At 47.4% G+C, this 22,010-nt stretch overlaps 1 protein-coding gene and 1 long non-coding RNA gene across 5 annotated transcripts in view; both read left to right on the top strand.

The window, feature by feature from the left end:
- The window catches only part of SH3GLB2 (SH3 domain containing GRB2 like, endophilin B2), a 52,485-nt gene extending 31,769 nt beyond the window's left edge, over positions 1 to 20,716 (top strand). The window contains exons 6-12 of one of the 4 annotated variants that reach the window (XM_081897905.1): positions 3,353 to 3,415; positions 8,475 to 8,498; positions 12,493 to 12,582; positions 13,759 to 13,859; positions 15,748 to 15,762; positions 17,180 to 17,453; positions 19,194 to 20,716. In XM_081897905.1, the coding sequence (XP_081754031.1) occupies positions 3,353 to 3,415; positions 8,475 to 8,498; positions 12,493 to 12,582; positions 13,759 to 13,859; positions 15,748 to 15,762; positions 17,180 to 17,453; positions 19,194 to 19,301 (675 nt within the window). In that variant the 3' untranslated portion in view covers positions 19,302 to 20,716. The remainder of the gene's footprint in view (positions 1 to 3,352; positions 3,416 to 8,474; positions 8,499 to 12,492; positions 12,583 to 13,758; positions 13,860 to 15,747; positions 15,763 to 17,179; positions 17,454 to 19,193) is intronic. The other 3 variants (XM_081897907.1, XM_081897906.1, XM_081897908.1) reach the window with 3 other exon arrangements.
- LOC309362322 lies at positions 8,505 to 11,512 on the top strand. The gene is made up of 2 exons (XR_014164907.1): positions 8,505 to 9,433; positions 9,550 to 11,512. It is a non-coding gene; the product is annotated as an uncharacterized lncRNA (long non-coding RNA).
- Positions 20,717 to 22,010: the final 1,294 nt, after the last annotated feature.

Raw genomic sequence — 22,010 nt, 5'->3', positions numbered from 1 at the left:
CTAAACCTTACCTCAATTTGGGCCCTAAGGGTGGCCACCTTCCTTTTCCTATAAAACTGGTATTTTATTTTTGGCTTTGTTGCTGAGGGTTGTATATAATTCACAAATGTGGGTGTGGGTGTTCCTGGGCAAAGGTCAGAACTTGAGTGCTAGGTTTGGCACCCAAGAAGCAAGTTTCTCGTCACTATTGCTTTGAAAGCACTGGTTTGCGAGTGTTTGGTGAAAACTAAGGAGGGTTTGGGGGGGAGAAAAGAACTGCTTTGCTTATCCGCCAATCTCAGCAGGAAAAATATTCTGCAGATTTGATAAATATTGCTGGGGGTTTCCTATGCGTTTATAATTTTATGCAGGCTACAGTATACTGACTCCCCTTGGCTGTAGAAATTTATGTATATTGATGCAAAACTTATAAAATGATAGCCATACCCACTGGACATTTCTGCTCTGCAGATTAAGCATATCTCATTGATTTTAAAAGTTACTCTTAAGTCAGGGTTGAGTTAGTTGTGTCTGCTTAATTAAATATATGTTGCCTTTTTGCGGTTGGAGGAATTGGTTGGGATAGGGGTTACTCAGTGCTTTGTCATCTTGCCTGGCTAAGTGTTTTAAAAGTAAATGGGTGCTTCACGACTGCAGTTGGGTCAGAACTCTTAGTGAGGGGCTGCCAGCCGCTTGCACTGGCTTTTAAACTGACCCTGGTTGTATTCCATACACCTGAATAAACGAGGAAGCATCTGCAGCAGAGGAGCCAAGACTTGGGGCTGTCCAGAATGCTCCTTTTGCCGTGGCAAATGTGCTCCCGCAAAATACGCTGTCAGGTTTAATGACACAGTAAGGGACGTGGGTGGCACCGTGGGTTAAACCACAGAGCCTAGGACTTGCTGATCAGAAGGTCGGTGGTTCGAATCCCCACAACGGGGTGAGCTCCCGTTGTTCAGTCCCTGCTCCTGCCAACCTAGCAGTTCAAAAGCATGTCAAAGTGCAAGTAGATAAATAAGTACCACTCCAGCGGGAAGGTAAACGCGTTTTCGTGCGCTGCTCTGGTTCGCCAGAAGCAGCTTAGTCATGCTGGCCACGTGACCTGGAAGCTGTATGCCTGCTCCCTCGGCCAATAAAGCAAGATGAGCACCGCAACCCCAGAGTCGGCCACGACTGGACCTAATGGTCAGGGGTCCCTTTACCTTTAAGGGCAAAGTAATTGCACATGTAATTTTCTTTGTGTTTTTGTGTCTGTCACTCCCCTTCCACACTCCAAATGCTCTCTCACCAACTCTCCATCTAGCACTGAGTTTTTTGATCTCGACAAAACGACCCTTGATTCTAGAGACTCATTCACATGAACTGTGATAGAAGGATTCCTTACTCTGAAGTTGCAGGCTACTCTTCAAACACCCCTTAAGATGTCTTTGCTGTGGCCCATAGCAAATAGGAGCAGTTAGCTGGCAAGGGGCTAAACCTCTCCCCTTTGCCCACCGCAGTCCCGATAATGGTGTGGTCCCTTACTGTCTTAAAGGAGCTCATGAGAAGGCCTCTCCAGAATGAAACACCACAACCACCCCATTTCTATCTAGAGATTTATGCTATCTGCCACCTAGTCACTAAAACGCCTTTCTGTTTTGGGCGCTTTGGGGTTCAGCTGATTATCTTGCCCCATTGCTGCCTGGCTCTGGCAGTTTGGGAGCAGAACAGACTCTGATTGCCCTGATGGATGTCAGAAGCCCTGGGTGCGCCTGGGACAGATGTTCCACACATACTCACCCCACTGGTCTTGCTCTGCCCCTGTTCTTTTCAGAAGGACTTTCACTGCAGCAGGAGAGTCCTGGTGCACCTGGCAAAGAACGGGCATCATGTTTCCAACAGCGGGCAGCCCAATCCTTTGAGGAGCCCACCCAGCACAGGGATGAAGGCAACTGGTCTAACTTGTCTGCCCTTAGCACTTGAATTCAGTGGTGTATGGATAGCTCCATTTACTATCTCAGCTAATATCCACCGACAGATCTATTCTCCATTATCACACCTAATTTATATCTTAGGCCATCACTGGGAACTTTCTGGAAGGTTGCGAGTTGCGGGTGCAGCAGCCAGATCCTACCTATAATTGACAGGTGGATAAATTGGACTGTTTCCCATTTCCCCCTTAATAACACCACCACCACCATCATCATTATTATTAAAATAATTGCATATTTTGTATGCAGTTTTGCCTGATGTAAAATATTTGGCAAGCATCATTTTGATAGCCATCTTCAAATATCTGAAGGGCTATCACTTAGCAGCTTGTTTTCTGCTGCTCCAGGGGGGTGGGGCCCAAACCAACGGATTCAAGTGACTTTCCGAGAGTAAGAGCCATTCAGCTGTGGATCTGGCACCATTTGAAGGCGATGGACCCTCCTTTGTTGGAGACCTTTAAACAGAGGTTGGATGACCACCTGCCAGGGATTCTTTAGATTCTTGCATTGTGGGGGAGGGGTTTTTGACTAGATGACCCTTGGGGTTCCCTTCCAACTGAATGATTCTGTGAATTTTCCCTAAAAGAATATTTTTGGGGGGTATATTGCTGTTTTTCCTTATATGCACATTTTTGGGGGGTTTTTTTGTTTGTTTTTTGTTCGCTTGCTTTGGTTGGAGAACTGCATCATGCAGAGAAGTGTGAATTTTAAGGACAGCTGCATTTTATTTTGGAAAAATTCAAGTTCACATTGAAGTGTGAACTGAGCAAATTTCAGAGGGTGGGATTAATCTCTAGCCGTTGAAATCTTTGGGGAAGGAGGCGCCAAGTCAAAAGGTAGGCCTCATTGAGTGGAGTCCCCGTTGGTCCAGCGATAGCAGGCATAGGCAAACTCGGCCTTCCAGATGTTTTGAGACTACAATTCCCATCACCCCTGACCACAGTTCCTGTTAGCTGGGGATGGTGGGAGTTGTAGTCCCCAAAACATCTGGATGGCCGAGTTTGCCTATTCCTGAGCTATAGTTAGAGGAGCTTGCTAAAATGTAAGAAAAGCCCTGGAGCTGAATGAGGCCAAAGGAGTCCCATCTGGTCCAGCATCCTGCTCTCACAGTGGCCACCCAGGTGCCCCCAAGGGAAAGCCACAAGCAAGACAAGAGTGCACAAGAGCACTCCCCACCCCCCCACCCACCCCGTAGTTTCCAGCAGCTGGTAATTTTCAGAAGTATTTCTGCTTCCAAATGTTCCCCTGGAGGCCCTCTCTCTCACAACACAAACTGCAAGGAAGCCTCTAATGCTTCTTACAGGAAATACCTGTCCCTCTAGTCCCCCCCCCAGAAAAAAAAGAAAGCCTTCCATTCACCCTTCTGCATGATCTATACGTGAAATTCTATTCCCCCTCCGTAGGCTGTGCCTGACTTTAACGAGACTAGACCACGTAATTACATTCTCTCCGCCAGCGCATCAGCGGTAAGATCAACTCTCTCCCTCATCTCTTAGACAGTTTGTGCTTTAACCTCTTTTTATTGCTCTCTCTCCTCCCCTTTTCCTTTCCCTTTATCATCCTGGAGCAAGCCTTTTACTGCTGGTTTTCAACATTTTAACGTAATGGAAGCTATCCAGGTCTGTGTGCAGAGTTTTTTAGGCAGAGGAACCTGAGTTCTGTTGATCCATAGGCTGAGCAGCTTGTTTTATTATATTATTATTTGCAGTGTTTATACTTTATTGTTTATTTTCTGTTTAACAAAATTCGTACACCGCTTGATTGTTTTGTTTTTACAAATCTCCCAGCGGTTTGCAAAGAAAAAGAAACCTTAAAGTTATTGATAAACCATTAAAGTCAGGAGTTGCTAAATAAACCACATGCAGCCTGAAAAAAACAAAACAAAAAACCCCCACTGTTCTAAGATGGTTCCTGTCCTCTTAGGCTCACAAGCTAAAAAGAGACACAACACACAAGGAAAAAGGAACTGGAGGGAGGAGGAAAAAGCAAACTGTAGCACAAGCTCTATAAGCTTACAGTTCTTAAAGTTAATAGTGGTATTATTGGCATTCTAGATAAAGAGCAGTCCCTCCCCAGATCAGAACTAGGAAGAGAGCAGGTAACAACAGGATAGAGAAGCATTCTTAGGAATGATTGCCATGATTCTGCCAAGGTACTTCCTCTGTATCTTTTCCTTCCAGTCCAGTGCTGAGCAGGGGATGCTTTTTCTGGGCAGCTTCATAGCCAAGTGGGGGATTTGAACCCTGGTCCTCATTTAATCTCCACAACAACCCTATGGCATAGGCCTGGCTGAGAAAAGTGGGGGGGGGGGTGACTGTTCTGAGGTCACTTCATGGTCAGGTTGGGTACTTGAATCCTGGTCACCCAGCCTGACACTCTAACCACTACGCCACACTTCTCCAAGAATAGCAGAGGCAAGACTGGCAGCAACGAATACTGGCTTGTCTTGGGCTCAGCCGTTCCAGGCCCACTGTGCTACAACTCTCATCAGCCCCCAGCGTCACATGGCCATGCCAGCTGGGTCTGATGGGAGCTGTAGTTCGAAACATCTGCCAGGAGGTCCACCAGGTTGATGAAGGCAACTTCTGATCTTCCTTTCTCTGCTCACCACCCCCTCCTTCAGGTTCCCTTCAACGGGCGGAAATATTGCTTTCTGCTGGACAAGAGCAGGGAAACAAAAGCCCGCCCTCTCTCCCCTGTACCCCATTGTCTTGTTACCAAGTGCATTTGCACGAGCTGTTCTTCCACCTTCCCTATTGCACGATCTATTTGCACTGTCTCGTTAAAATGTTGAAAACTCTGTGTGTGCCTTGCACTGTCAATTCGGGGGTCGCTGGTAGAGCCACACTGATGCCCTCCTAAGGCTTGGGACTAGCAAAAAATGGAAGACTCAAACGGCTTAAACCCCTGACTCATGGCAGGGGGTTGGACTAGTTGACCTTTGGGTGTCTTCCAACACTACATTTCTATGAATTAGGTTAAAATGGGCCTTCTCTTGCTGGGAAGGAGCTTCTCTGTGTATAGCATACAGAATAGCTGCTGGAAGTCAAAGAGGGACGGCATCAGTGCTGGCTTTACAGGGGATCCTCTCTGGACCCTTCTCAGGTAGCAAATGCTAGTATTTGCATGTGGTGGTGGGTTGAGATGTCTAAAGCATTAGTGTGTCTACGTCCCCCCCTCCCCCCAGTAATTCCACATGTCTTTTTCCAGAGAGGTATTTGCAGCCCAAACTGGCAGCCTTCAGACTTGTGATGAGGCAGAGAAGTTGCTTTCTCAATTTTAAAAGGGTGGGGAGCTTCTGTATTCTGGCCAGGAAGATTAAACATATTTATTCTTTTCTTATTTAATTCAGGAGTGTTTATAAACCCCTTGTTTTCTTTGGAAAAATATAGAAGCGGTGTTTGCTGTATAACAATGCATTCGGAAGAATGCAGTCTATAAAACGTTAGTACAAAAGCATATGGAAACCAGGAGTTTGAGAGGTCCAGGCAAATTGGTTAGATCTTTCTCCATGGGCTGCAACAACTATCCTGAGCAGGCAGCACCCTGGGGGTGATAGTAGCATACAGTACAAGTGGCCATCCCTTCAAGAGGGGAAAGGCTGTAGCTCAGTGTTAAGAGCCTCCCTGCATGCAGAAGGTCACAGATTAAATTCTCAACATTGTCCTCAGGTAAGGCTGGGAAAGACTCTGGTCTGAAATCTCAGAGAGCCAGTCTGTGCAGACAATACAGTCATACCTCGGGTTGAAGTAGCTTCAGCTTAAGTATTTTTGGGTTGCGCTCCGCGGCGACCCGGAAGTAACGGCGCACATTACTTCCGGGTTTCACCGCTTACGCATGCACAGGCGCTCAAAATGACATCACGCGCATGCGCGGAGGCGGCGAATCGCGACCCGCGCATGCGCAGTCACAGGTTACGCTCTACTCAGGATGCGAACGGGGCTCCGGAACGGATCCCGTTCGCATCCAGAGGTACCACTGTACTGAGCTAGATGTGCTCAGTGATCTGGCTCAGTATATGTTCCTTTTTTCTTTTCTTTTTAAAGAAATCCAGCCCTTTATTTGGAACCTGAGGACTAGAATTTTGCCTTATTGTTTTAAGGCAAGGCTCAGAGCGCCCGTTTCCCTGAGTAAGCAGTGTTCAGGTGGAATCAGGACCACAACCACCTCCAGATAACAGCGGGGCTACCCTACCCCATCCCAATGGTTGTAATCACAGCATCTGCTTCAAGGTGTTTTGTCTACAGCCCAGCAGAAGAGAGGGAGGGGTCTTGCATGCTGATAACTTGGCTGGATTCTGTCTCTGGGCTGCAATTTGCCATCTTCCTCTCCTCTCTCTCCCCAAAGGGCCACTATTCTTTTTGCTACCTGCTCTGCGCTTTGCTGTTGGGTTGTCCGAGTGAATTGGCTAGCAGGAAATATATTATTCTCCCCACCAACCAACCCCCCCCCTTAATTGTATGGATGGGTTTGAGGACCACCACTGTCTTCAAGGATCTGGCTTAACAGGGTGATGTACTGAGATGCAAGAGTGTTAACCACTGAGGAAATTGCATTGGTTCTTTCCAACTAACCAGTCGTCTGGACCAAAAGCCATTTTGAAAGAACGATGCATTTTGATGGTCCTTGCAGGGGTGTGTTAAGCACACACACTCCCTTGCAAGGCACCAAGACCTCCAAACCCTTGGAAATAGGGACCCTTACGATGTCACACCTTTCCCTCCTCCAGATTCTTCACAAGTCTAAGGTGGGCGGAGGGATGGGGGGGAAGGGGGTGGTTAGAAGTGCCTGCTCCACTCCACCTCTCTTTTATTTTCTTGCCAACATGTAGATGATAAATAGTGTTTGCATCCCAGCTTTTTCTCTTAGGAGCTCAAGGTAGTGTATACATTACCCCCACCTCAATTTAATCGTCACAACAATCCCACAAGCTAGGAGGGACTGAGAGGCAGGGACTGTGACCCGATGTCACACACGGGGAGCTTTGTGGCCAGAGTGGGGTGTGTGTGTATGTGTGTTGAACCCTGTTCTTCCCTGGGTCCTAGCCCGACACTCTGACCACTAGGCCATACTGGCTGCTGCTGAAACGTCCTTGCGAATTGGAACCCTCCTCTTGGAAACTTAAATTGCTACATTGGTCATTCCTGGTTCCTGCCCCGAATATCCAACTTGCAACCCTCTAAATCCCATAGGATCAATATATTCTAATGGAACCTAGCCTGTGTTGACTAAAGGTGGGGTGGCTGTGGTCTGCTGTGGTAAAGAAATGTTGAAGTCTCCTCTCTGGAAGGTGTCAGACCCTTTTCTCCCTTTTCCTCTGCCCCCTAACCTGTCCGTGCATTTACTTTATTTATTTATTTTGTGAACGGAGTGTTGCATCTGTTGTCTGGTTCCATAACCCTGAGCCCAAATGCCAGTAGATGTCAGCAGACAGTCTTGCTATGACCCAAACTGTCCTTCTGAGTTAGTTTAAAAAGGGGGGGGGGAGTAGAGATATGATGTGGTTGTGTAAGAAGCCTTAACTTAAGTGTGAGCAGTCTCCGGCTACGCGTGTCGTGTCCTCTACACTCCCATCTGTGTAATGGGTTCATGCTCACCTTTTGTTTTTAAAAACAAAAACAGAAAATTATAATGCGCCATTTTCATTACCAATATGAGGCAACTGGAAAACAGAATGTATGTACAGTATCTGCCAGAGTCAAGACTAGAATCTAGTAATTAAAATTGGTCCCTATAACGCTGGCCTTCCATGGGAGGTTGTTGGTGCAAATTAGAACCTTTATTTCTAGGAGGAAGTCCATCGGCTCAGTGGCAGAGCATCTGCCTTGCATACAGAGGGTCCTGGGTTCAATCCCCATTAGCCTCTCCCCTGCCTGAGACCTGGGAGAGCTGCTGCCGGCCAGTGCAGACAATACTCGGCTAACTAGACCTATGGCCCGACTCAGGATAAGACATTCTGCTGTGCTCCTGTTTAATCCAGGCCTTTATTCAAAATGATGAGGACTAGAATCTTACTTATATTTAATGAGAAAGGCCACAGCAACCACTTTGCACACAGAAGGTCCTGGGTTCAGTACACATTGGCATCTCCAGTGGACAGTACTGAACTAGATGGACCAATGATCTGTCTCTGTATTGGGCAGTTTCCTATGTCCTCCTCCTCCTCCCTGTCCCTGAGCCTGGAACTACAGATACCGTTAAATACATCTAACTTGGCAGTGCTCCACCAGTCAGGGGTGCAGGTACCGTTGCTGAAAACCTGGCTTTTGCAAAATATAAAGAGTTGCCCCTCTGGAAATGGTGTTGTGTGGGTAGCAGCTTTCCAAAGCAGAGGTCTCACGTCTGGGAGGAAGCATCGCTGTCTGCTCTCATTATTGCTGGTGGCAGGGCTCCATTGTTGTTGTCGTTTTGTTCCTCTGGTGTGCCCTGTCGTTGCCTCTTCCAACAGTTGTTTTCACTGTGGAATGTTGCTTTTCGGTGTCTTCCAACGCTGACCTTTTCCTGTTTGCTCTGTGGCCCCAACAGCTTTGGAGTGACGAGGTGGAAAAAGTAAGTATTTGCCAATGTTCCAGCTCTCCGATTTTTCCTTTGCTAGAAATGTCAGTGAGGATGAGTTTCATGGGGGGAAAGGCCGTAGCTCAAATGGTAGAGCATGTGCTTTGCTTGCAGGCGGTCCCAGGTTCAATCCACAGCATCTCTAGAGGTGGGGGTGGGGGGAGGCTGGGAAAGAGCCCCTGCCTGAAACTCTGTAGAACCCCTGCCAGTCATTGTCAACAATAATGAGCTACATGCACATGTGCCGCTATTTAATTCAGCCCTTTGTCCGGAATTATGAGGACTAGAATCTTGGTGGCAGCAGGGAGAGTTGTAGTTCCAGGCTGCAGCATCTGCTTTGTATACAGAATGTCCGAGCTTCAGTTCCCTGTTTGAAACCCCCAGGGAGCTGCTGCCATTCAGTGTGAACAGTTGGACCAATGGTTGGTGGACTAAGTTGAAAGCTGTTTCCTATTTAATTCCACCTTTTCTTCAGAACCATGAGGACTAGAATCTTAGTTTATTTTTAGGGCAAGGGCCGTAACTAAGTAGCAGAGCACATACTCTGCATGGAGAAGGTCACCCCTTTTAAAATCCCCAGTGGGTAGGGCTGAGAGAGACACCAGCCTGAAACCATGGAAAGCCACTGCTGCCAGTCAGTGTAGCTGAGAGATGGTGGAAGTCCCAGTGGAGGGATCCTGTTCTAGGGAAGGCTGGCGGGGAGGGACCAGGGCAGGGAGGTGCATGTGTGCATGTGTGTGTGTGTGCCATGACATCACAGAAGGACCTTGTGTGAGTGTGGCTTTTGGGCCATCGAAGAAGGCCCCTGTGTGAGCATGGGTGTTGTGATGTCACAAAAGTGGGTCCTGTGGGTTGGGGATGCTGTTGACATCACAGAAGGTCCCTGTGTGAGTGCAGGTACTGCAGCATCTTACTGGTTGGAGGCAAGGGTGCTGTGACGTCAGAGCAGGGCAATCTGCATGTGGATGAAAGGAGGATGTGCTTTGACATGAGGTGGGCCGGGGGACATAGGGAGGCAGGTTGGCTTTTGGAAAGCCACAAGCAGAGGCCCAGCAGGGTCAGGGGCGGTGTTAGGCTGTCAGAGCAAGGCAATTCATGCATTGATGAAAGGGGCGGGTGCTCCAATGGCAGGCAGGCAGGCAGGTGGTCAGGGCTCTGTGTGGATGTTGTGAGGTCACAGGAGGAGGCCTGGTGTGTGGAGGGTTTGGATTCTGTGACGTCAGAATGCAGAAGCCTAAACATGTCAAAGGGGATGGGTGCTTTGTTGCCAGGTGGGCTGAGCTCTGCTCAGAGGTGAGCGGTGTGCATGTTCTGACATCAGAGAAGGAAGCTGGAAGCAGACGCTCCCACTGGTGCCAGGGAAGGGGTGGGGAGTGGCAGTGCGGGGTCTGCCCTAAGTGTTTATGTGGGTCAGGAGGTGACTGCTGTGACATCACAGGAAGAAGATGAAAGGAAAGAGTGTGCAGTTGTCAGGGAAGGAGAACCTTTGGTCCAAACAGTATTGGTATTGCTCACACCAACAGGCAGCATCTCCCTCCAGGGTTGCAGACGGAATCTTTCCCAGCCCTACCTGGAGAAGTCATTGGGGGCTGAACCTTGGACTTTCTGCATAGACATTGCTTGCTTTATCGCTAAGCTGTGGGTATCCTTTCGCCTCCATTTTTGCTCCGTTAGGCTGGCATTTTGACCACGGAACCCCTGCCCCCACTAGCTACCGGATATGAAGGTTGAAAAGGCCAAGAAATTGTGACTCTGCTCATTAATCTTAGTACCACAAAATCTTCAGGAAGGCTGGACAGACAAGCTTATTGATTTGGGCAGAGGGTGGCGTCCTAAACGTATTTGTTTTTCCTCTCTGTAGCTGATGACAACACATCTTCTGGGAGCTGCTTTGCAGAGTGGGGTGCCCTCACTTATTTTGGCAGTTCCCAAATGGGCTCACCAGGCAGTTGCAGGACCCACAATGACTCTCCACAGAGCATCATTCGGGAAACTCACTGTGGGAAAACTCATGTTGCTGCCCCCTTGTGGCCAACGTCTTTCTAAAAGGAAAGTGGGCCCAGTGGAGGATGCCTCCTGCTGGTGAAAGTTCTGGGCAGTAAGGCTGGTTGCCCTTAAAGCATTCCTGCTGTCTCTTCTTCCCATGGCAGCTGAGCAGAGTTTCTGCATTGCGCAACAGAGAACTCCCAACGCAACAATTGCGCTGGAGGGAAACGTCAATGCACAACAGGTTGTTCTCTCTGTCGCTCAGCAAAGTGACCAGGAACTTGTTTTCTGTATTCTCGCTCACAACAAAATCCCGCAAGCAGAAAGCATTTTGCTCACGGGAACAAATATACTGCTTTGGATGCATCCTGTTCATTCACTTAATTTCTACTCAGGACCATTGAGCACACATTTTTTAATATACCCATTTATGCCCCTACCATCAAGCTCCATAAGGCAGCAGAACTAGATGTGAAAACTTTCACAACTTGAATTTAATTAAAACAGCTGCAGCAAAAGCGTAGGGACTGCTAACGATCTATTCTCCCCAGGGCCCTCTGAAACAATAGAATATTAATGCTGTCTAAACCTCTTTAATGAAGGAGCCCCGCTGCTGGCATTCTTTCTTGGGCGGATGTCCCGCAGTTTAGGATGGTTGGCTTATGTGCTCTGACTCTTATAAGGATTGAACTTTCCCCAGAATGAAACATTTGGAGTGGAGAAAGGGTTGTTGAGGGGGGAGGGGAATGACATAGCTGTGATTCTCCCATTCACAACTATTTTATTTCAAGAAAATTATGCACCATTTGATTGTAAGGAAAATCCTTGAAGCCATTTACAAAAAGAATAAAACAAGGAAATTATGGGTAATTAAAAAAATAAAAAATAAAACCCGCAATAAAGTAAAACCAGATTAAGGCACATGCGAACATTCTGCATATCTGGACAGGCTTTGCCTAACCCAAAATGTTTTTAGCAGGCACCGAAAAGTGTACAGTGAAGGTGCCTGCCCGATGTCAAGAGGCAGGGAGTCCCAAATTGTAGGTGCTGCCATACTAAAAGATCAAGTTATTGCACAAGTGAAACTGGTATTACGTGGCACCTGTAGCAGCACCTGTTTCACAGATCAAAGCTATTTATTATCCACCCTTCACTCTAAGCAACCAGGGCAGGTCAAAACTATTTAAAATGCAATATTTTTAAACAAATGAACTACAATCACAAGAACAGGGTGGGTCCTAAAAAAAATCAAAAAAAATATCTCAAGGGTTAAAGGTCAGGGCAAAGAGGTGCATCTGCAGCATATAACAAAAACTTTACAGGGGAATCCCATAACTTGGGAAAGGCACTCCCTGGGGCTGCCTCCCCAGCATTTCTGAGGGTGGCAGAACTATCAAGATCTGCTGATCTTAAATGTCCTATAGGTCTGTAAGGAAGGAGGCAGTCCCTTAGATATTTGGGGCCTGAGTCGTTCTGTGCTTCAAACAATAGCCTGATCACCTTCATTTGGGCCCAGAAACCAAGTGGCTTGTGTTCAGCTTTTTCCAGCTTGTTGACTCCTTTCCCTTGCTCCCCAAACCCTCTGTGATAGGAGATGGGAAACCTCCTCAGCCATATTCCCAAATAGGCAACATTCCAAGGGCTGCATGGGAGTGGCCAATGGGGCCAGAGCCGAAAGCTGGCACAGCGAAGGGGGCAACCCTCACTTTCGTGTATCCTTTCCTCTCATCCAGTTTCTAGCCATTTCAGCAAAAGTCAGAGGATTTATACACACCCCCTCCATCCAGGCAAGAAAAAAGCATTACTACAGTTCAATGACTTGTTCCAACCAGGCAAAAGCTCTCAAGGAGTGGTTGTGAGGGGGGTTCAGATGGTGAAAGGGAGTCTAATTGGGCAAGAGTCCAAGGGCCAGATTGAGAGGTCTAGAGATCCACATTTGATTCCCAGGCTTGTGGCTCCCCATCTCTCCTCTCCGATGACACCCCACTCTCTTGCTCTGTAGGCAGAACACGAGCTCCGGATGGCCCAGACTGAGTTTGACCGGCAGGCAGAAGTGACCCGTCTCCTCCTGGAAGGGATAAGCAGCACACACGTGAGTCTCGCTGGAAAAGACATCGCGTTGCTGTTCATGACAAGAGGCACACAGCACTTCTATTGTTAAAACAGTTCTATTGTTCCATTGTTAAAGCAAATCTATTGACACGTACAACTTTCAAAATCTGGACAAAATGGGCAAAGGTTCTGGTCCCAGGCCTCATTATTGCATTACAATTCCACCCGGTTTTCAAAAATAAATATAGAGCCTATAATGTAGGTTGGTTCTAAACACCTAGATGCCTAGCCTATATAAAACCAAACAGTTCTTCCATGTGTAGGAGAAGATGTCCCACAATAGGAACATATTAGCACGTGGGGTGGGAGTGTCCCAAAAATAGAAAAGTTATGGGGAAATGTACTTACAGAAATATCTTTGATTACAAGGCAGACAGTCCCATGGCCCCAAGACTGGCATTACTTAATTTGTACAGCAACATTATGTTGCAAATCAGAAACAAATAACTCATAACATATCTGTTAACCACTACCTGAGCAACTATTGACAGGACACAGAAATCATTATCACAGATTAATTATTAACTATGGAGCACTGGCATAATGCAATTTGGCAGACAACATTATTGGGAAACTTACACAAATATTAAAAGTAGCAAGAGGCCAAAAGAAACACAACTTTTTTATGCAGTCTACTGTAACTTTTATTGATTACACAAATAATGAGGCATATGGTAGAATAGTACCCATAGTTTACAGCAAAGTCTGGTGTGCACAAACTCTTTTTTTAAAAAAATCCTCCCCTCTTACAAATTCCTATAAATTATAATTGTTGTTGATGCAGAATACATTTTACTAATGGTTACAAGTCTAAGCAATTCATGTCATTTCATAGCTGTAGAAACTAATAATTTTGGCATATATACTTTGACACAACTTTGTTAATGTATTCAGAAATGTTTGAGGGTTTTATTTGTATTTTATGTAATTGTTGCATGCCATATGTTCTAATGCAGACAAAGATAGATCTAAATGCAACCATAACAAACAGCTTAAAAATGAAAATGAATAAAAACTATTTTACGAAAGGAAAAAGAAAACCAGATAAGCCTTGCAGCTGGATCCACCAGATGCCTCAATGGGAAGCCTGCCAATAGATCCCCCTCCTCAGTGCCTGGATCCCAGGACTTCACTATTTTTCTCCTTCTTTCTTTAGGTCAATCACCTTCGCTGTCTTCATGAGTTTGCTGAAGCTCAGGCCACATACTATGCCCAATGCTACCAGTACATGTTGGACCTGCAGAAGCAGCTGGGAAGGTAACAAGCTGTCCCAACGAGATGCGTCCATTTGGAAACTTGGGTCACAACTGCAACCATACATTTACAGCCCTCTCATACCATTCCCCACCCCAGAAAAAGAGAATACTGCAAGCTGTAGTTTGTGAAGGGTGTTGGGAACGACAGTTCCCATGATTGCTTTTAAAGTGGAGTTAGACTTCTTTAAATGTATGGTGACCTTGGGTTTAATCCAACACAGGGCTAAGTCTCTCCTTTTGCCAGTGCAGGGATTTCTCCTTGCACAACAGAACATTCTCCACCACCCCCACACCCTAAATCTATTCCAGAGCTCCTCCCAACCAATCAGAGGGGATTTGGGCAGAGCCTGGGGCCTATGCGGGGGGGAGGAGAGAGGAAAGTCTCGTTGCACAAGTGGAAATAATAATAATAATAATAATAATAATAATAATAATAATAATAATAAAAATTTATAATTTATAATAATTTTGTACCCCACCCATCTGACTAGGTTTCCCCAGCCACTCTGAGCAGCTTCCACAAAGATCAAAAATACACTAATATGTCATACATTCAAAACTTCCCTGAACAGGGCTGCCTTAAGATTTCTTCTGAATGTCAGGTAGTTGTTTATCTCTTTGACATCTGATGGATGGGAGGGTGTTCCACAGGGCCCTCTGCCTGGTTCCCTGTAGCTTTGCTTCTTGCAATGAGGGAACCGCCAGAAGGCCCTCGGCACTGGACCTCAGCGTCCGGGCAGAACAATGGGGGTGGAGACACTCCTTCAGGTATACAGTGTCGAGGCCGTTTAGGGCTTTAAAGGTCAGCACCAACACTTTGAATTGTGCTCGGAAATGTACTGGGAGCCAGTGTAGGTCTTTCAAGACTGGTGTTATGTGGTCTCGGCAGCCGCCCCAGTCACCAGTCTAGCTGCCGCATTCTGGATTAGTTGTAGTTTCCGGGTCACCTTCAAAGGTAGCCCCACGTAGAGCTCATTGCAGTAGTCCAAGCGGGAGATAACTAGAGCATGCACCACTCTGGCAAGACAGTCCGCAGGTAGGTAGGGTCTCAGCCTGCGTACCAGGTGGAGCTGATGGGACAGGGCAGTTGAGCACCATCCATTGTTCTTAGCTCCATGACTCTTAACTGTTCCACCCTCCTCCTTTTTAATATACGGGGTGGGTTTGGCTTTACCTACTGCTGGGGTCTGCTAGCCACTGTCCTGCCTGCCCCCAGCTCAGTCTTGTGGTTTGTCTTCCTCCATGAACAAGCACCTGCCGCCCATTCACATTAAAGCATGTTTCTTTTACATTTGGGGCTTAATGCAATGTGCAGGCCAAACCAGCATGCAGGGATTTGGATGCATGAAATAAGTATTTACAACAAGCCTCATTGAAGCCCCCTTGTGTTGCTCAGGTGGCTTTGAGACATAGGCAGCAGAGCCCAGGCCAGGGACCCGAATGCGGCCCTCAAGGCCTTGGGTCTGGTCCTTGGGTCTCTCTGCAAGCCACACCCCTAACTAGCACTCTGCACCCCCTTGAGTGTTTTTACCTGTCTGGGATGTGTCCTTGAACTCTGATAATACCTCTTGGCTGCCTGGATGGAGGACAGAGAAGGGTATGCACATGCCACCAAATTTTTCATGGCTGAATTATTATTTTACATGAATAAATTTACCCTACTGCACAGAGGCAAGAGTCACACCCACAGCTCATCCTCCTCCAGGCCTCTGGCCTTGTTCACTTCCAGCATGCAGCCCTCAAAGTTTTGCCCCAAAAAGAAACCTGCCTTGGGCTGGGAAAGCTTCCCTGCTTTTGCTCTCTGGGGTTGGTCCAGCAAGTTTTGTTGATGCAGGAGGGCTGTTCATGGGCTGTCTTCTTCTGTCTCTGTTTTCTTCCCATGCTTTCAGTTCCAGAGGAGAAATGTAAGTAAAAGACCAAAGACATTCTGGGTAATAGAGAGCTAGGGCAGGGCAGATGAAGGGGGAAGAGCCCTTGGCAAAGAGTCTTCACTGTGTTGCCTTTTGCATTCATGGCACACTGCTGAGCTCCACTAGAGAAGGCTTCTTTTCTGTGATCCCTGCTTTTACAAAAGTGACCTCTTAGGGGGACACTGGGCTGTCCCCCCACGCAACTCCCAAGAGTTTTCCTTAACTATGGATAAAGGTTTCCTGTTGAGTTTATGAGTGTGGGCATCTTTTCTCTTAACATGTGCATTTTAAATCTTTTGTTTGTAAATTAATAAATTAATGGCACTTCCACCGTGGCCTTTCTCCCCGAGGAGTCTAGGGCCTCAAACAACAAGTGATAAAAAGCATATTGGAAACCAATTCCGATAAAGACGCTGTCAGGGGCTCAGGAGCAGAGGCACAGGAGAGGGAGGAAATGGAGAGCGAGGGGGAGGAATCCGAGGGGAGCGTAGGCGATGACAGTGGTCCGAGGGATTCCCTGAGTCTCTCCAGCGAATCGGAAGATTCACAGAAGGGGGCGCCTATGGCCAGGGCAAGGGGGGTGCCAAGGGGGACACCCCAGAAAGAAGGGGCCAGAGGGGACTCAGAGAGCAGCAGTTGGAAATCAGGACCAGCTTCCCCACCAGAGCGCAGTGGGGGGGAGGAGTCCCAGGTATCGGGACCAGGGTGTTCACCACCAGCGAGAGGAGATGAGTCAGGATTGACCACGCCTCCATCGGAGAGCGCGGAAACGGTCAAGAGGAAGGTTGCCCACTGGGCGCGCGCGCCAAGTTCAAATGTACAGGCGAGCGGTACAGCAGGTAGCCCGGATAGGGAACCAGGTCCTAAAGCCCGCCGAAAGGAGGGACAAGAGTCAGGGGGGTCAGCGTCAGAGGAGTCCAGGAAGGAGGAGACCCCGGGGGGCAGACGGACCCAGAGGAGGAAAGAACAACGGAAGAGGTGGAGTAAGGCCAGGGTCTTAAACTGGTGTATAGGGGCGGAGACTCAGACGGAGCTTCGCCGGTCTAGGTTCTAGACGTAGAGCTGCACGCTGCGGCTTGTAAATGGAAACTGAACTTCAATAAAGACTTTTGTACATTACAACCGGCTAGCGTTGGTCCTCTGTGATCTGGGACCTGGAGGCAGCTCTGACAGACACAAACTGGGATAGACCTCAGCTTTAAAAAGGACCGTTGGAAGTTGAAGCTCTTCTGCAATTGTCAAAAAGATGACAGATGTGTCACTTTTCTGCTAGCCTTTTATTCTATCCTGCTTTGCATGGGAGAAACACCTGACCAGCCTGTTTATAAATGAAGTAGAGGTACCTGTAGTGTAATGGGCTCAGGCCCGATCACCCCTGTCTCTTACTCTCCCTTTTCTTTGCCTTGCAAAGGCTTCCTGGAACTTTTGTGGGCAACGCAGAGTCCACCTCACCTCCGCCAGCCACTGCCTCACCCACCACCATTGCTGCAGGTGCTGCCACAGGCCCAGCTGTGCCCATCATTCCAGTGGTGCCCACTGTCATTGGAGCACCCAACTCTGCCCCTGCTGTTGAAGCCCTGAACCCCAGTGATGTGAAGCCCCCTGCCAGCGGGACACGGAAGGCCCGGGTCCTCTATGACTATGAAGCCTCAGACAGCACTGAGCTGTCTCTGCTCTCAGATGAGGTTGGTGGTTCTCTCTCTTTTCTGCCAAGTGATGCCACAGACAAAATGTGGTTTAGGGGCAAGGCTGTTGTGTTGTGTTGTTTATTTATTTAATAAAAATTATGCACCACTTGATTGTAAAGAGAAGAGGGGAAAGAACCCCCGTTTACTAAAAAAGATAAAAGCAATAAAACTGCCCTTAACTTTTGAAGTTAAAATAGCAATAGAGTAAAAACGGATGGAAACTCACATTAGCTTTCTAAGCATCTGGGTGGGCATGTCTAAATAAAAACCTTTCTAGCAGGCACCGAAAAGGGTGTGGCGAAGGCACCTGGCTGGTGTCAAAAGGCAGGGAGTTCCAAAGTACCGTATTTTTCACTCTATAGGACGCACTTTTCCCCTTCCAAAAATGAAGGGAAAATGTCTGTGCATCCTATGGAGCGAATGCAGGCTTTCGCTGAAGCTATCCGCAAGCCTTCGGAGCGTGGCAGGAGTTCCCGCTGGGCTCAGAAGGCTTGCGGATAGCAGCAAGCTCCGGGAGCGAAGGCGAGGTTGCGCGCAACCTCGCCCCCGATCCCGGACCCGTTCTAGGGGCTGGGGTCGGGGGAAGCTCGGGCTTCCCCAGCCCCGCAGCTAAAAAGGAAGCCAAGACAGCGAGCGGGATGGATCCTGCTCGCTGTCTTGGCTTCTGCCAAAGCCGTGCACAGCCTCTCCCGGCTGGAGAGGTTGTACAAAGCTAAAGAGGAAGCCAAGACAGCCAGCTGGATAATTCCCCCCCTTTATTCCCCCCCCCCCAAAAAACCTAGGTGCGCCCTATGGTCCGGTGCGCCCTATAGAGCGAAAAATACGGTATAGGTGCTGCCACACTAAGAGATCAAGTTCTTACAAATGCAGAGTGGATATTTTGTTGCGCCTTTGGTAATGCCACTTCTGCCGTTTGAAGTGGTCAAATGGGCACATGTAGGGTAGGCGATCTTGTAAACTGGTCCCAAGTTGTTAAGGGCTTTTTATATGCTAACAGTAACACCTTGAACTTGACCCTGTAGCAAATGGGCAACCAGGGCAGATCTGAGCGCAGGTGTGATATCCTGACAAGGCCTCACTCCTGCTAGCTAACACTCCGCAGCACCAACTGCAGTGTTGCTGGAAACCACAGGATGGGAGGGTGCTCTTGTGCTTGAATCCTGCTTGTGGGATTCCCACAATGGGCAACTGGTTGGCCACTGCGAGAACAAGATGCTTGACTTGATGGTCCATTGGCCTGACCCAGCAGGCTGTTCTCATATTCTCAAGTATGTAATTAGCCATTTTCTGCATTTCATTTCCCTTTGATCTCACTTCTTATAACCCCCTGCCCAGCCAACCATATACAATGGTACCTCGGGTTACATACGCTTCAGGTTACACTTCAGCTTACAGACTCTGCTAACCCAGAAATATTACCTCGGGTTAAGAACTGTGCTTTAGGATGAGAACAGAAATCGTGCTCCTGCGACGCGGCAGCAGCAGGAGGCCCCATTAGCTAAAGTGGTGCTTCAGGTTAAGAACAGTTTCAGGTTAAGAACGGGCCTCTGGAACAAATTAAATACTTAACCCGAGGTACCACTGTATATTTTACATATTTTAGAAAGAGATCTATAACTCCGGATAACACTTTGTGAACTATAGTCCACAAAAACTTATGCTGCAATATTTTTTGTCAAAAGACTTTTGCCTTTTTAATGGTTTGCATCTAACATATTTCCTACAACTCTCTGTTAGATGATCACTGTGTACAGCCTCCCAGGGATGGACCCAGACTGGCTCATAGGAGAGAGGGGCAATCAAAAGGGCAAAGTCCCTGTTACCTACTTGGAACTTCTCAGTTAAGCACACCTGCCGAGGATCCTCCAAGCAAGTCACACACCTTTCCCGTGACCTGACATCGTTTTTCAGAGGCTGCTGACTACGTAATTCCATCTAAGGCCATTTGCTCTCTTCTGGGTCAGATTTACCCCCCTCACTCTGTGTTTGGATTAAGGCACAGAGACGACCAATGAGCTTTCCAAGGCTTTTAACATTGACTCTGTCAACCATTCCCACAACTGGCTTATAGAGTTGGTGGGACCCAACTTGGATTCCCTCCTTGGTCCAATAAGCCCTTTTGAGGATGGCTGACAGGTGAAATGAGGACTAGACCCTTGCTTTTTTCCTCCTCCTCCTTGTTTCTGCTGCAATTATTTGGGTCAAACCAAATGGAATTAATGGAAGTCACCTGTAATAGGCTGTGTCTTCCCCGTCCTTTTTGTTCCCGCAATTGTTTTTGACCCACCCACAACCTACCCACCCTGGTCCTGCTTTTAACTATTCTGTGTATTCTGCTGGAGTCAGTTGTAGGGAGAGCTGGGCATCTGTGGCCGCAAAAATCTGGTTTCTTTTCAGATTTAAGCCAAGCCTTTTGAATCCCCTTGCAAAGAAGAATGTTTTAAATGAACTATGAGTCAACCAGAGGATGAAGAGGGTGGGTGGGGGGTAAAGAGATGTAAATGTCAGCAACCCAACTGAATATGTAGCACCTCCTGGAAGGCAAATTCCTCACTTTCTCCCATTATTCTTGACTCCTGCCAACAATGAAAGGAAGATGAAAAACACTGAAAAATTAATGGGTTATAGTTGTCTTGGCCTGGTTTAGCTGCTTAAAATACTTGCTATGATTTTATGTGGGGCTGATTTGTTTGTTTGTTTGTTTGTGTGTGTGTTATTTCTGAGTTTACATTTCCAGCTGTCTTTCCCGCCCCAAAATAACATTCCACCTTTCAAAAAGCTACCTTTATCCTCTCTCCCTCCTCCCTGTTGAAACTGGCAAGGCTCATAACCAGAGTTCACTGCTCAATTTCTTGACATGCCCTTCGATTCTGCCCCACATTGGTTCAGCTTGCATATCCCCAGTCATGAGGGCAGGAGACTCTTGGAGTAAAATGAGATGCATTCTGAAACAGCCCATCCTTACCTATGGGCCTCCTCCAGTTCTCACCTGGCCCAGGCATCAAGTAAGCCATAAATCCTTTGCTGGAGAAAAGAACCTGTCCGAGGCGGGGGGGGGGGTACTTTCTTTTGTAGGACAGGTCTTAGTGCAGATCAAACCTTCCATCCTGCTGCTCCTGGGCTGACACAACCTGGCTGGCTTATTTTGTGTTTTGAACTTTTATTTTTTCATCTTGAGCCTTTTGTGGATTATCCTGATGTAACAGTTTTCAGAGCACTTCCATATGGTTGACTTTTGCCAATAAAACACCTAGCCTGCACTCCTCCTCTGTCTTGGCTCTCTTTGGGGCAGTGTGTGTGTGTGTGTGTGTGTGTACGCCATTCCCCAATACCAAAATTCCACAGAAGGTAATGTTATCAAGCTAAGAGCTTACAGATTTGTAAGACAGGGCTCCCGCCTCTTCAAAGAGGAACACAGAATTTTGACAGCCCTGCTTTTCAACATGGTGTCTTAATTGGAAGATTCAGGACAGATAAAGGAAGCACCGTATTTTTCGCTCTATCGGACGCAGTTTTTCCCCTCCAAAAATTGAGGGGTAATGTGTGTGCGTCCTATGGAGCGAATGCAGGATTGTGCCATAGCTGCGCGCAACCCCTCCGGCAGGGAGAGGCTGCACAGGGCTATGGCTTCTTTAGCTCTATGCAGCCTCTCCCGGCAGGGAGAGATTGCGCGGGGCTAAAGAGGAAGCCATAGTAGTGAGCGGGATCCATCCCGCTGGCTGCCTTGGCTTGTGACATAGCCGCGCGCAACCCCTCTGGCAGGGAGAGGTTGTGCGCAGCCTGCATGCTGCTCTTTGGGGCTGGGGGGGAATTTTTTGTATTGATTTCCCCGTCTAAAAACTAGGTGTGCCCTATGGTGCGAAAAATACAGTACTTCTTCACACAGTGTGTAGTTAGACCATGGAACTCACTCCCACAGGATGTAGTGATGGCCACCAACTTGGATAGCTCCAAGTGAAAAGATAGGCCTTTACTGAAATATGAATGTCCATAGTGGCTGCCAAAGCAATGTTACACTTCCATATTACACACGTAAGTATACACTTCCATATTACACACGTGCTTTTCACTCACCAAAGGAGCACAGCACTCTTAGCAGTTGCACCCAGTGCCATCATCCTGAACCAATCAAAATCATTTAGCTCTTCAGATCAGCCTTCATTGTACTATCATGTAATAACATCATTTTTCACTGTATATTATTCAAGTATTAAGATTTTATTAAACTCTTAATAAAGTCTTTAAACTTAAATAATTTAATAAAGGCAAGACTGTAATTAGCAAAACCAATACACTGTGTTCAGAAACCCAACTGTTGCCTTTATTTAAAGCTGAAGTAACTGGTGAAAGGGTCTGAAGGTACAGTCATATCTCATGTTACATCTGGTTCGTGTTTCCACCTAAACATTAGGAAGAACTTCCTGACAGTAAGAGCTGTTTGACAGTGGAATTTGCTGCCAAGTAGTGTGGTGGAGTCTCCTTCTTTGGAGGTCTTTAAGCAGAGGCTTGACAACCATATGTCAGGAGTGCTCTGATGGTGTTTCCTGCTTGGCA

This window comes from Podarcis melisellensis (assembly GCF_964234715.1).
Source record: "Podarcis melisellensis genome assembly, chromosome: Z".
NCBI lineage: Eukaryota > Metazoa > Chordata > Lepidosauria > Squamata > Lacertidae > Podarcis > Podarcis melisellensis.
This window is presented reverse-complemented; position numbering and strand designations above follow the sequence as displayed.